The 15662-nt window shown below is 40.3% G+C and overlaps 1 protein-coding gene across 1 annotated transcript in view; it reads right to left on the bottom strand.

Moving 5' to 3' along the window:
* LOC126191281 (protein VAC14 homolog) overlaps positions 1-15662 on the bottom strand; it is a 170540-nt gene that overhangs the window by 102310 nt on the left and 52568 nt on the right. Inside the window, exon 8 of the mRNA XM_049932089.1 lies at positions 15448-15592. Within this exon, the coding sequence (XP_049788046.1) occupies positions 15448-15592 (145 nt within the window). The remainder of the gene's footprint in view (positions 1-15447; positions 15593-15662) is intronic.

Here is a 15662-nt window from a genome sequence, read left to right as displayed (position 1 = left end):
CAGAACTGCCATAGTCTCCAAAGTTGTATAAGAGGCACAAGTTTGCTATATACAGAGTCCAGACCTTGAAAGCAAATTAAGAGATGTCATAGCTCATCCAGGAGGTGGAAAAACCGCTACATTTCCACTGGAGAACCATGTTGTTGGCAAACTATGATGGTGTGAAGGGATCAAGGAGGCAGATTATGTCCCAGGACCACCTGCTGCCACCAGCTGACAGGTTATGGTGGTATCAATGATTACAGCTTCCGAGACAGGTTGTGTGGTGCAATCTGAAGCCCCAGAAGCCACCAGGATCATGGCTCAGCCAGAGAAGCAGGACTTGTGGAGTCAGTGGAGTGGGGGCCACTGGAATCTCCTTCATCTTGGATGACTTCCTTTTGTCTGTCTTCTAAATAGAAGTAGGCAGTAGTGTCTGATGAGGTCTGCCCTAATAATGGGGATTTAGATGACTGGGTGGGCTTCCTTGAATTAGTTTCAGGGATGGTGGAAGATACCAGATCATGCTCCTGGGTGGTGCTAGTGCACCATAATCTAGGGAAGAGGCGACAGCACAGATGCAGCTGAGGCAGTCGGCAATGACATTTTCAATTCTGGCAATATGACGTATGTCAGTAGTAAATTCAGAGATGAACAACAACTGCGACAATTGACATGGTGAGCACTGGCCAAAGTATTTTGCAAGGGCAAATTTGATAGCCATGTGGTTGGTGAAGACAGTGAAGTGATGGGCCTCCATCAATGGCTGAAAGTATTTGAATGTTCCATAGATGGTGATAGATGGTGAGGAGCTCTCTGTCATATGTGCTCCAGCATTGCTGAGTGGCAGAGACTTGCTGGAGAAGAAAGCAAGTGGCTGCGAGGTATGCCAGCATGTTGTTGCAGGCTGGCTGGTGCCGACCACGGTGGGAAGTGAGGTGGGGTGGGGTGGGGGGGGGGGAGGGGGGGGTAGTAGTGAACGAGCAGGGTAGCATTCACCAAGTCATGCTTTGTAGCATAGACGCAGTCTCCCATATGCGGGGTCCTCAGCACCAGCATGTTGCTCTTTGTTTTGGTGCCATGTAGGGTGGCGACAAGTGGCTCTTGCATAACAGAGGTATTCCTCAGATGGGAGCAGAAGTAGTTTAACTAGCCGACAAAGCAACAGAGGTCCTTGAATGTCTTTGGGCATAGGAAATTGAGGGAAGCTAGCACCTTGTCAGGCAGTGGATGTGTTACGGCAGCAGAGATGATACGGGACACTTTGCTTTGTTGTTGTTGTTGTTGTTGTTGTTGTTGTTGATGATGATGATGCCAGCATCCTGGAGGCATTCAAAAATACTGTGGAGGTTTGTTACGGTGCTCTTTGGGTGTCACAGAAAAACCGAGTATGTCATTCACGTAGGCGAAATTGCAGCCATGAAAGATGCCGTCCAAGAACACTGCCACATTTGGGCAGCGAAAGTCACGAAGGCTTTCTCATAGAACCCAAATGACATGATGATGGTGGTCTTCTGGATGTCCTTTGGTGCGACCAGAATCTGTGAGAAAGCCTTGGCGCAGTTGATTGTGCTGAAAATTGTAGCTTCAGCCAACACGCTGTTGTTGTTGCTTAGCAGCAGTGATGGGTACCGGTCACGGATGGTGCAGGCATTTAGCTTCCAGTAATCACCAGGAGCCATCCTTCTCCATGGCAAGATGATGGGCAGACACTCATGGGCTCTTCAAAGGATTTAGCATGCTGGCGGCAAGCAGCTCGTCAAACTCAGCCTTGGTGTTCTTCAGTCTGTACGGTGGGTGCTAGGGCCCATGGCCAGAAGATGACTGATAGTCTGAGGGTGGTGTCAATGTAGTGGATAGTTGAATGGTGGACCTAGTGAGGTGCACTTGACAGATGTGTGAGCTCAGGAAGTTGTGCCAGGAGGTCAGTATATGGGAGAGTGTACACCACCTGCTTCATGTCAAAGAAAACAGTGAAATGTATAGTGCACTTTGTTGATCTCCCAGTACTGCTGTCAATGAGGTACTGGCTGGCAATGTTGGGAAGTAGGCAGTAGTGTCTGACGAAGTCTGCTCTGATAATTGGGTCAGTGATGCTGGGAACTGTGAAGGTCCAGGGAAGGTGTCACTGCTGGCCGAGGTGAGGACATGATATATGCCATGGGTGGCAATGGTAGAAATACTTGCTGCCATCAGGAGGATGGCTGAAGAGGCACCAGAGTCCCATACAAGAGACTGCAGAAAGACAGACACAACTCTGAGCCAGTGTCAATTAGGAATGGTCTGGAGCTGCGGGTGCTGCGGTCAAACAGGCATTGGGAGACTGAGGAGCAGCCTGGAGTACCTAATTCCTATGGCCGTTTGAGTTTGAGTGCCAAGAGCAGGGCTCCCTGCAGTTTGCAGCATCTGGACTGAAACACTCTTGGTACGAGCAGAAGCTGGTCATATTGCAAGCGGTGTCAGCTGAGTGGCTACAGCTGCAATGCTGGCAGCTGTCATTGTGCCAGCAGCTGGCGCTGCAGTGCAGCCTGTTGGCAAAGCTGCCAGTGTCGATGAGGAAGAGGTCAGTGTGTGAAGCCACAGCTGTCTGTATCAGGACCACAAGGTGAGCCAGCCATGTGTGGCCTCATCAGGTTTTGAATGTGGTGCATTGCTCAAGGGAAAGGCGGACCCAGATGCACTACATCTCAGTTGCAGTGTCTTTTAGTGATTGACAACACATGCAGAGGCCAATGCGGATATATTTGTACTGTTGGTGGTCGTATCACCATGAGTTGAATGTACAGTTCAGTGTTGCAGCATTCCAGCTCTTCGAGGCACATGGTCAGGTAGATGATGATGATGATGATGATGATGATGATGATGATGAGTGGCAATGGAGCAGCGGCCATGTGTGGTGAGGCCTCAGTTGGACCACTGGTGAAAGCCATGGTTGCTAGGTTGAATAGAGGATGAACATGTGGAACACACATGAGGGGAAGTGGTGCGAAGATCAGTAGTGTCCATAGCACGTTAACGAAGCTGTTGGTGGAGTGGGTGCGTGCACGGGAGTGGGAATGCACACCTAACGGCAAGAGGCAGTGACGACATGCCAAATTTGGAAATGAAGTCACTAGATTTTATTATTGGATTATCCAGAATGGGAATTTTTTCCTACCTAACTTACCATGCTGAATACAATGTACTGGAGTGCAGCATGATATGTACTGTGTAAAGAACAGTATTACATGTGATAAGAACAAATGAAACTTTTATTTAAAAACAATGAATTTTGACACAAAAGGAATATGACTTAGTCTTTCAAATTAACAGTCCTTTCGGAAAACCATTTGCCAAATTTTATGGCGCTAAATAAAGGAGCATGCGGTTACGAGTAGGAGTCACAACATCTTGATCCAGGGTCTCCACCAGTGCAACACTGAATGTCCACCGACCCAAGGTGCGTAATTAATCATCTCTTGTTGGAAATATCAACAGCAATATCAAGGACATAGGTCACATGGCTATCACACACGTGTTAGCGGTGGTTATGGGAAGACTCAGATGGTACTCATGTGGCCACGAAATGTATGCTGGTCAGAACGTTCGTGGAGCAAACTTTCAGTTACTTACAGGGCTCTGTAGGAAGAGTGTAGACAGCACAGGAGGACCTTTAAACCCAATGGTGAATGTCTTGGTGTCAGCAGATTGCCATGTTGCATGACCATCATAATGTGAGCACATGACCAAATCAATCTGACACCATGAGAAGAGCCAGACTTGGTGAAGCTTGGCTGTCAGAAGCCTCTTCAGAACCTGAGCTACAGGCTTTGAACCAATAGACAGCAACCGTAGTATCTAAGTATCCAGTCATGAGGCACAATCGACAGATTGTGGTGGAAGTTGGCAAGTGAAGAAAAAACTTATTGCTGCAGCAGACGGCTGTAGCAATCTAGAAATGCGAGAGACTGCTAGGGTCAATGTATGGCTAAGAGCCCCCACAGTACCACACTGTCAATTTCTAGAAATGATCCAATTGCTGTTCTGAAGTGTACTCAGAAAGCAAATATGAAAATATGTTCAATATGATAAACCTCGCCACTATTCAAATCCTGAAACATAAGCGTGGAACGCACTGCACATTATGTTCACTAACATCTTTGAGGAAGAGAAAGGGATGAGGGAATTAATAGACAAGGTCTTCAAGAATCTCCCTGTTGTTATGATCACAGGGTGGGAAATATAGTGAGAAATTTGTGGTTTTGGATGGTAAGTGCATCCTAACAGCTACCACTTGAGTATAGTTGATGAGAGTAAACAAGCACAAAATGGTATTAAACACAAATGTTACCAGTACACTCTTTTCGCACCAACCACATACATCACCCAACCTTCCAAGGATGTAACTGTTAACACAGAGTTGCCAAAATTTAAAAATACTTTTTCTGTATACACAGGGAAATGGAAGATTTCGTTAAACCACGTGTTCCTGAATATATCCTTGTTCCACTGAAATATGGGATCCATTTTTCTATCATACTTTTTTTTACTGCTCTTTTTGTTCCACATCGATTCCAATAAAGTGCGGAACAATACTTTTCAACTAATTGATTCCTTTGGCAAGCGCTTGTCTTCTATTTCTGGGTTGTATCTGTCCAAAGCACAGGGAGGTTATAATTAAACTTTCACTACTTGAGAGGCTCCCCATCAAAAATGAGTGATCATAGAACAATGAAACTTCGTGGAAACATTTGTAATGACACGTGGAAGATTACTCATTAATTAACCATTGAAAGAAACACGTTTCAGTTTCCACATTAGAGTATAACATTTTTTAATTGTGTGTGATGTTTACATTCTAGATTACAAACACTGCTCAGTGTGACGACCATCTGCATACACGACAGCCTGAACTGCACTAGAGACTGCTTTACCACTGCCTGAAACAACTGTGGACCATGGAATGTTCAGCTGTTATGACAAAGCTCATGCACTGCTTGATGATTGCACATCACATCCAATATTCACAGCCATGGCAATAGTAACTTCAACAGTTTTGTGGCACAATTGGCTGTTGGCCTCTCCCAGGAGCAATTCCCAAATCGCGAGTTAATTCAAACTCACGAATCCTATTCTTCAACCCCGTAGTGGAAATTTGACCTCTCTGTATTCCTTTAATGCACTGATACTCATGAAGAACAGCAGCACTATTGCTAATGTTTTGATAAAACAGCTTTACTAGTTTTCCATTTGAGTCCAGAGATGTATCATGGAACTGCACTGAACAGATATTTGAATGTTGTGGTGGGGCAGTTGAATTTAGTGAAACTAAACTTCTCATTGTTGTTGTTTATAGGTCCCCTAACTCTAACTTCAGAGCATTTCTGCTCAAGCTAGAGAGGGTTCTTGATTCACTTTGTAGGAAGTACCAGCAATTAGTTATAAGTGGTGACTTCAATATATATTTTGTATATGATGGTGCAACAAAAAGGATGTTGGTAGATCTCCTAAATTCATATGATCTGATGCAGATTGTGTTTTTTTCCAACTAGGGTGCAAGGGAACAGTAGCACAGCCATAGACAATATTTCTATTCATTCTTCATTACTAAATGGGCATTCTGTTAGTAAAAGGGTGAATGGCCTTTCAGACTATGATGCACAAATTTTAACAGTAAAAGGCTTCTGTAGTCAAACAAATGTCACATATAATTAAAAACTATGTAGGAAAGTTAATCCAACAGCAATAGAGAGTATTTTAAACCTTGTCAAGGAACAAGAGTGGTAGGATGTTTATAGTGCCAATAACATATATGATAAATATAATGCTTTCCTTAACACATTTCTCATGCTCTTTGAGAGTTGCTTTCCATTAGAACGTTCTAAATGGGGTACTAGCAGTAGAAGGCAGCCCGGGTGGCTGACTAGTGGGATAAGGATATCATGGAGAACAAAGTGGGAATTATATCAAAATGTTAGAAGTAGTCACAATCAAGCTACAGTAGCCCATTACAAACAGATGATGATGATGATGATGATGATGATGATGATGATTATTTGGTTTGTGGGGCACTCAACTGCGCGGTTATCAGCGCCTGTTCAAATTCACAACCTTTTCGCAGCCCAATCTTGCCACTTTTAATGAATGATGATGAAATGATGAGGACAACACAAACACCCAGTCATCTCGAGGCAGGTGAAAATCCCTGACCCCGCCGGGAATCGAACCCGGGACCCCGTGCTCCGGAAGCGAGAACGCGACCGCGAGACCACGAGCTGCGGACCATTACAAACAGTACTGTAAGATGCTTAAAAATGTTATTAGGAAGGCAAGAAGTATGTGGTATGAAAATAGAATAGCTAATTCACATGACAAAATTAAAACCATATGGTCAGTTGTGAAGGAGGTGTGATCAGCAGCACAAGGTTGGTGATATAAAGTCAGTTTGTAGTAAAAAATATTTCTGTTACTGATAAATCAGATATATGTACAGTATTTAAAAATAATTTTCTCAACATTGCTGGTGAATTAAATAAAAGTTAAGTTTCTGCAGGGAATCATATAACTTTCTTGGCAAACGCCTTTCCGAGATTGATGTCTGAAATACTACTCTGTGATGCAGACAAGGGGGAGATTGAGTCAATAATTAAACCACTGATGACTTAAGGACTCTCATAGTTATGATGGAGTGCCTAGCAGAATATTAAAGTACAGTGCTACACATGTTAGATCTGTATTTAGCCATATTTGTAATTTTTCCTTTAGGAATGGTCGATTTCCTGAATGATTAAAGTACTCAGTAGTAAATCTGCTTTATAAAATGGGAGAAAGGGATAATGTAGATAATTTTAGACCTATTTCTTTGCCATCAGTTCGGCTTTAGAAGTTGTTTAACAACTCAAAATGCTATATTCTCTTTTCTCTGTGAGGTACTGGATGGGTTAAACAAAAGGTTTCAAATGCTAGAGATATTTTTTGATCTAACTAAGGCGTTTGATTGTGTTGATCACAAAATATTGCTCCAAAAGTGGGACCATTACAGAATATGGGGAGTAGCTCACAATTGGTTCACCTCTGAATTAGCAACGGACAGCAAAAGGTCATTATTCACGATGTTGAGAATGGCTGTGATGTGGGGGCTGAGTGGGGTACGGTCAAGTGGGAGGTGCCCCAGGGATCAGGGTTGGGGCCACTCCTGTTCCTTGTTTATATAAATGATATGCCCTCTAGAATTACGAGTAACTCTAAAATAATTCTGTTTGCTGATGACACTAGCTTGGTAGTAAAGTGTGTCGCGTGCAACACTGGCTCGGTTTCAAATAGTGCAGTTCATGACATAATTTCATGGCTTGTAGAAAATAAACCAATGCTAAATCACAGTAAGACTCAGTTTTTATAGTTTGTAACACATAGTTCAACAAAACCTGACGTTTTAATTTAACAGAATGGGCAAATGATTAGTGAAACTGAAGAGTTCAAATTTCTAGGTGTTCAGATAGACAGTAAAATGTCGTGGAAAGCCCACATTCAGGATCTTGTTCAAAGACTTAATGCTGCAGTTTTTACTATTCAAATGGTATCCACAGTGAGTAATGGTTTGACATGAAAATTAATCTACTTTGCTTATTTTCATTTGCTTATGTCGTATGGTTATATATTTTGGGGTAAATCTTCCAATTCTTAAAAGGGTATTTTTGGCTTAGAAATGGACACTTCAGGCAATAAGTGATGAAAGTTCGCGAACCTCTTGTCAACCCCTGTTCACGAGTCTGGGTATTTTGACATTGGCCTCTCAATATATATATTCCTTACTGTCATTTCTTGTAAACAATATTAGCTTATTCCCAAAAATAAGCAGCTTCCACTCAGTTAATACTCGATAGAAATCAAACCTGCATTTGGATCAGACTTCCTTAACTCTTGTTCAGAAAGGTGTGCAGTATATTGTTGCATCCATTTTCAATAAGCTACCACTTGAATTAAAAAATCTTAGCAGTAATCCAGGCGCTTTCAAATCAAAACTGGAGAGTTTCTTCATGGGTCACTACTCCTATTCCATCGAGGAGTTCCTTGAAAAATTAAGCTGATTCTTGTTGTATTATTGATTGCATTTACTTAAACTTATGGTAAGACTTTTTTCGGGTTCATAAACTTTTTATTTTTATCTGTTAGTACTTTCATGTTGTAATTTCATGTACTAACATGTTCCATGACCTTGGAGATTTGCTCCTCAATTTAGTCCTACAAAACTTGACATGTAAATAAATAGTAAAGCCCTGCTTGTCTAGTCCAGACCCATGTTCACAGTCTGCAGCTCTAATGCACACTGATGCTTTTATTTCAACCTATGTTGCCGTACCAGTACCGGCATCTTATGGCAAGTCATGACACTAACACTATTAGAAACGCAAAGCCTGTAGCACACAGTCTGAACCTCATTCTTATGAAGTTGGGTTTCCATAAGATAAATAGTTTTCCATCTACACTGGATCACGTAGCGAAAGTATAATTATAACTTTGGATCTGCAACCTTTCTTTTGGATTTTTTCATCCCTTTCAGAACAGTCTTCCATTTTGTGTGTGTGTGTGTGTGTGTGTGTGTGTGTGTGTGTGTGTGTGTGTGTGTGTGTGTGTGTGTGTCAGGGGGGAGGAGGGATGACGACAGGGGTTTCTCTCTCTCTCCTCCCCTGCCTCTCAACAGGAGGCTGCAGCACAAACTTCATCTGGTAATAGAAGTCTGGTAATAATGACCAACTCCCAGTTCCCACTTAGGATCTCCACAGTCATCAAATCTGACCCTAGACAGTACTACCAGACCTTACTGAGGTTCTTTTCATTCTGCATGACCCACAGGGTATGTGAAACATGTGAAATACTAAATACTTGGAGAGCATTACTCCTCTTGGCTTTTAGTTCATACATTTATAGCTCACTGCATGTACCTATGCATACTGGGCCATTTTGCAACGCTCTGTTGAAAGACATATCATGGAAGTGAGCATAGTCTGAATGCAATAACATCAACACTTCAAATGCAAACAATGTTCATTACTACTCACCATATGTGAAGTGTCATGGAAGTCACAGTAAAACTAAATGGAGATAGGCAGGCAGACGGTGTATAACAACAATCACTGTAATCTAAATGTAGGCCATGTACATCATAACAGAAGTGTGAGAGATTATGTTCTCAATAGTCCTTTGTTGTGTGCCTCTGGAAGTCAAAGCCTTTATTTCCACATTATTAGCCATTTTATAGGCTTATTTTACACAACCAATCCTGTGACCCCTTGTCAATACATTTGTACTGCTGTTTTCAACAGTTCTTAATTTTCATGAATTCTTGTTTTCTCTGTTTTCCTCTATCATTCTTTATAGCCATAAACCATTCACCAGTCACTGTTTATCTGTTTCATTTTTGTTTATACTGCTAGCTGAGATGGTGATCTTTCCAATGTTTTAATATTTAAATCCAAATATATGAAGTTTCTCATGATGGTGTGTCTCCCATTTGTTCAACATACGTGTATTGTGAGGAGGAGAAGAAGAAAGTTTCTGAGGCTGGTACAGATATTGCATAACAATCAGCAAAACTGTCTATTTTTCATGTTGGTATATGTTGCAAAATAATTTGAGGGTCAGCAGCAATTGCAAATAAAAATATCAGGTAACTTCGTAATATGTTAGTGCAAAACTGCATCTCAGCAATATTAGCATATTTTAAAAAATCCAACTTTTTGTGCATCAATTTTTTTCTCTGGATGGGACTTGGATTCACAAAAGAAGTGAAACAGCAATTCAAACAGTTAGTGGATATTGGTGGCTTTTCAAAGAAAATTAAAAGTGATTTCATATACTGAAAGGATTATGGCAAATATTTTATGATATGCAAAAGGTATTATTCTTATTGTCTATCTTACAAAGAGCAAAACAGTAAGTAGTGATTATTTCAAAAGTTTCCTGGTTAAACTGAATGAAAAACATCTGGAGAGAGACCTGAACTGTAAAAGAAATAATCCACAATGGTGCTTTGAAAATAAGTATGTTAATGGATCTACATTATGGAACAGTGAACACAGAAGAAGGTTGTACAGGCAAGATGACAAGGCTCAGATGATATCCTTAGATAATGCACCAGATACTGAATGTAACTGATGAAAGAGGAAAATAAAAAGGCAGCAAGTGAAGCAGATGAAAGAGGATACGGACACATAAAAAAAGAAAAAAGTAAGTGCAAAATGGCAAAGTATCCATGGCTAGAGAAATGATGTAGATGTAAAATCATAAATAACTATGGAGAGGATATTTCTAACCTATAGGAAAATTGAAGAAACATCTGGAGAAAAGGAAGGCATCTTTATGAATATCAAGCACTCAGAGGACAAGCCAATACTAATTAAAGAAGGTAAGGCTGAAGGGTTAAAAGGATATAAGGAGGATTATAAAAATGACAGAAACTTTTAAGATAGTAAAATAAGAGGAAGTAGATGAAGATAAGGTATATGATAGTACACTTACGGGAAAATTCTTGTAATAATTGGCGTTAGAGCTGCACCTTTTTTAGATTGAAGTCAGCTGATAAGTATCCCTGCTTAAAGGAATCACCTTCAAAGGAGGCCAGATATCCAAGTACTGAATGAATTAGTATATTTATCAAAATATAAGAAGTATTAAAGAGAAAGTTAGTGAATTGCTTACAACTGCTGACTCTGACATTATTGGTATGTTAGAGCATGACTTAAACACTGAAAATTCAGATCTTTCTTTACCAGGATACAGATTAGCTGGCTGTTTTTCAAGGAGTTCTTTGTGGAGCAGGGGAATGGCCATGTACATAAAAACCAGTATTCCATTTAAGTCTGTAAATGTATCTTGGCATTGCACTGAACAGGTATTTGAATGCTGTGCAGGGGCAGGTGAACTTAGTGAAACTAAACTTCTAATTATTGTTGTTTATAGGTGCCCTAACTCTGACTTCAGAGCATTTCTGCTCAAGCTAGAGAGGGCCCTTGGTTCACTTTATAGGAAGTACCAAAAATTAGGTATAGGTGGTGACTCCAGTATTAATTTTGTATGTGATTGTGTAAGAAAAAGGATGTTGGAAGATTTCCTAAATTCATATGACCTGATCCAGACTGCACTTTTTCCAGTGAGGGTGCAGGGGAACAGTGGCACAGCCATAGACAATATTTTTATTAATTCTTCATTACTAAATGGGCATTCTGTTAGTAAAAGGGTGAAAGGCCTTTCAAACCAAAATGCACAAATTTTAACACTTAAACCTCTTTGTACTCAAACAGCTGTTATATATAATTACAAACTATGTAGGAAATCTAATCCAATGGCAATAGAGAGTTTTTAAACCTCATTAAGAAACAAGAGTAGCAGAGTGTTTATAGTGCCAATAACATAGATGACAAATATAATGCTTTCCTTAACACATTTCTCATGCTCTTTGAGAGTTGTTTTCCATTAGAATGCTCTAAAAAAGGTAATAACAGTAAAAGGCAGCTTGGATGGCTGGCTTCTGGGATAAGGATATCACGTAGAACAAAGTGGGAATTATATCAAAATGTTAGAAATACTCATAATCGAGCTACAGTAGTCCATTACAAACAGTATTGTAAGGTACTTAAAAATGCTATTAGGGAGGCAAAGATTATGTGGTACGCAAACAGAATAGCCAATTCACAGGATGAAGTTAAAAGGAAGCATCTGGTCAGCAGCACAAGGTCGACGATATAAAGTCAGTTCGTAGTAAAAATATTTCTGTTACTGATAAATCAGTTATATGTACAGTATTTAACAATCACTTTCTGAGAATTGCTGAAGAACTAAATAGAAACATAATTTCTACAGGGAACCGTATACTGAAGCATCAAAGAAACTGGCATAGACATGTGTATTGAAATACAGAGATGCGTAAACAGGCAGAATATGGCGCTGAGGTTGGCAATGCCTATATAAGAGAACAAGTGTCTGGTGCAGTTGTTAAATCTGCTACTGTTGCTACAATGACAGTTTATCAAGATTTAAGTGAGTTTGAACATGGTGTTATAGTTGGTGCATGAGTGACATAGCATCTCCGAGGTAGTGATGAAGTGGGGATTTTCCAATATGAGTGTACAGCGAATATCAGGAATCCGATAAACTATCAAATCTCCAGATATCGGTGTGGCGGAAAAAGATCCTGCAAGAACAGGACCAATGACAACTGAAGAGAATTGTGCAACAAGACAGAAGTGCAACTCTTCTGCAAACTGCTCCAGATTTCTAGGTTGGGCCACCAACAATGAGCCATTCAATGAAACATCATCGATAAGGGCTTTCAGAGCCAAAGGCCCACTTGTTTGCCCTTGATGTCTGCACGACACAAAGCTCTATACCTTCCCTGAGCCCGTCAACACTGACATTGGACTACTGGAAACATATTGCCTGGTCGGATGAGTCGCGTTTCAAATTGTATTGAGCAGATGGATGTGTCTTGCTATTCCAGCAGGACAATGTGACACAACACACTTCCACAAATGCTACGGAGTGGCTCCAGGAACACACTTCTGAATTTAAACATTTCCACTGTGCCAAACTCACCAGACATGAACATTATTGAGCATATATGGGCTGCCTTGCAACGTGCTGTTCAGAAGAGATCTCTACCCCCCAGCACTACTTCAAACATTAGTCGAGTCCATACCACATCATGTTGTGGTGCTTCTGCATGCTCACGGGGACCCTAGCTGATATTAGGCAAGTGTATCAGTTTCTCTGGCTCTTCAGTGTATCACTCTATGGGACAATGCCTTTTTGAGACTGATGTCTGAAATACTCCTCCATGATACTAACAACAGAGATATTGAGTCAATAATTAAATCATTGAAGACTAAGGACTGTCAAGAATATAATGGAGTACTTAGCAGAATATTAAAGTACGGTGTTGCACTTGTTAGCCCTGTACTTAGCCATATTTGTAATTTTTCCTTTAAGAAAGGCCAGTTAGCAGAACAATTGAAGTACTAAGTAGTAAAGCCGCTTCATAAAAAGGGAGAAAGGGATAAAGTAGATAATTTTAGACCTATTTCTATGCTATCAGTGCTTGCTAAAGTTATTGAAAAGACTGTGTATGTAAGGATAATTGATCATTTTATTTCTCATAATTTGGTATCAAATGTAAACTTTGGTTTTAGAAGTGCCTTAACAAGTGAAAATGCTATATTCTCTTTTCTCTGTGAGGTACTGTCTTTTTTGGGTTCATAAACATTTTATTTTATCTGTTATTACTTTTATGTTGTAATTTCATGTACTGACACATTCCATGACCTTGGAATTTTCTCCTCAATTTGGTCCTACAGAACTAGATGTGTGAAAATAAAAAATAAATAAATAAAGAAGTAAAATAAAATAAAAAAGAATATTTGACACAACACTGCACAACCTATGTCAAAACAAGGCACCTGGAGTAGAGGACATTCCCTCAGAATGAGTGAGATCCTTGGGAAAACTTGCCATGATGCAACTATTCCACTTAGTACACAAGAAATAACTCCAAACTTCAAGAATAATGTAATTATTACAGTTCCTAAGAGGGCAGGTGCTTACAACTGTGAATACTACCAGACCATCAGTTTAATAAGTCGCAGTTAGAAACAGAGAGATGGAAAAACTGATAGAAGTCACCTTCAGGGAAGTTCAGTTTGAGTTCTGAAAAAAAATGTAGAAACCCGCAAGGCAAAGCTGGCCCTACAATTTGTCATATAAGATAGACTGAAAAGAGGCAAGCCTACAATTATAGTATTTGTAGATTTAGAGCAAGCTTTTGGGAATGCTGACTGGAATGAACTCTTTGAAATTCTGGAGGTAGCCGGGAAAAAATACAGGGATCAAAAAACTAGCTACAAATTATACAGAAACCAAATAAGAGTACAAGAGTCGAAGAACATGAAAGGGAGGCAGTAGTGGAGAAGTGAATACACAGAGCAAACAGTAACAGAAACCAAAGAGAAATTGGAAAGGGAATTGACGTTCAGGGAGAAAGATAAAAGAACTTTGAAGTTTACTGATGTCATTGGAATTTTGTCAGTGACACCAAAGACTCGAAGTCTTAAAAGGATGAACAGCAACAAAAGTACAAAAAAGGTAATCAAGTGAAAAGGAAAGAGAGAAACTGAAAGTAAATGTGTTCTGCTGGATGGTTAGCAAAATAAAAGGGTTACAAATTGGTGAGACATTGACAAAGCTCTCAAGCATGTTGCACTATGAGCTATTTCATCTGGAATGGCAACTTCTATAAACAGGTGGAAGGTATCACCAAAGGTAGTCCACTTAGTGGCCAACTTTGTCATGGAACATTTAAAGCACAGCTGCCAGACTTGACATCTCGTAAACATAAGGTGTGGTACAGATACAGTGATGATACCTCTGCTTTGTGGAACCATGGTGAGGAACAGCTCGGTGACTTCCTAAGACACATGAACTGTCTCCATGCCAACATAAAATTTACTGTGGAGATAGAAAAGGACCAACAGCTACCTTTTCTAGAGGTGATGGTCGTGAGATATGGTGGAAACCTGGGTCACAGTGTGTATCGCATACTGACATACACAGACCAGTACCTGCACAAACTATCAAACCACCACTTGAGCCAGAAAAGAGGCAGGATTAGCACACACGTAATGTGAGCACGATGAATATGTGAGCCACAGCAGCACAGGCGCAAGTTGCAACATCTAGAAAGCATTCTAAGGAACAATAGGTGCTCCGCAAGAATCAATGAATGTAAGCGGCATTGCAGGTGCGGGCAGGCAAAGAAATTGGCTGTGCTGGAGCACACTCTTGTTAGACTGGCCACACAGTGAAATTCACCAACACCAAAGTTCTTGCTGTAGAAAAGAGCAATTGCACTCGCTTGTTCAGGGAAGATATAGAAATACACAAACATGACAATAGTCTCAACAAGAGGAAAGCCTCATAGTGAATGAATCCTGGACTCATGAACTGCAGAGAATGACAGTTGTAGGTAGCAAGGGGAGAACCACAGTGGTGATGACCATGGAAAAGCCCTTGGACATTGACGTTCCAGGTACACAAATCTGCAGCTGTGAGCTTGACCCCAGTCCACCCACTAGCTTTGACAATGCTAGCCGCTCATGCTGGTGAAACATCAGAAATATTATCAAACAAATGTCGACCAAAGAAATCAAGACAGAAATCAACAGACAATTTGTCATAGTTTTCACTGCTATACTACAACATTTTCAACCTAGCCTTAAAATTTTTCATCTTAGCCTTACATTTTCCTTTGGTACACAGAACTATTTGGTATCATAATTCCATTTCTCATTTATACCACACTTTCAAATAGTAAGATGATATGGAGTAATACTAATATAATGAACTCAAAAATGAGAATATTTCATGCAAATATTTACTTAAGTATACACTTAATTCATTTTTAAGTTTAGAAAATGCAAAACCATAGACTGAATGATTTACCATTTCCTGACTCCCCAGTTTTCTCACTTCTTGACAGTGAAATAACACCGGCCAATACTTCCAAGTCTTGTTTCACAACTTCATCTGATGCATCAGATAATGTTCTTAACAAGTCTGGGAACAATTCATCCACATGGCCATACATCTGTAACAAATAATTACATAAAAATTGTGGTGGTGTAAGTTCAATACAGGAAAAGTATAATTTTTTTTTG

Source organism: Schistocerca cancellata, chromosome 6, assembly GCF_023864275.1.
Source record: "Schistocerca cancellata isolate TAMUIC-IGC-003103 chromosome 6, iqSchCanc2.1, whole genome shotgun sequence".
Taxonomy (NCBI): Eukaryota; Metazoa; Arthropoda; class Insecta; order Orthoptera; family Acrididae; genus Schistocerca; species Schistocerca cancellata.
Note: the sequence above shows the minus strand (reverse complement) of the source record. Positions and strands in the feature narration are given on the sequence as shown.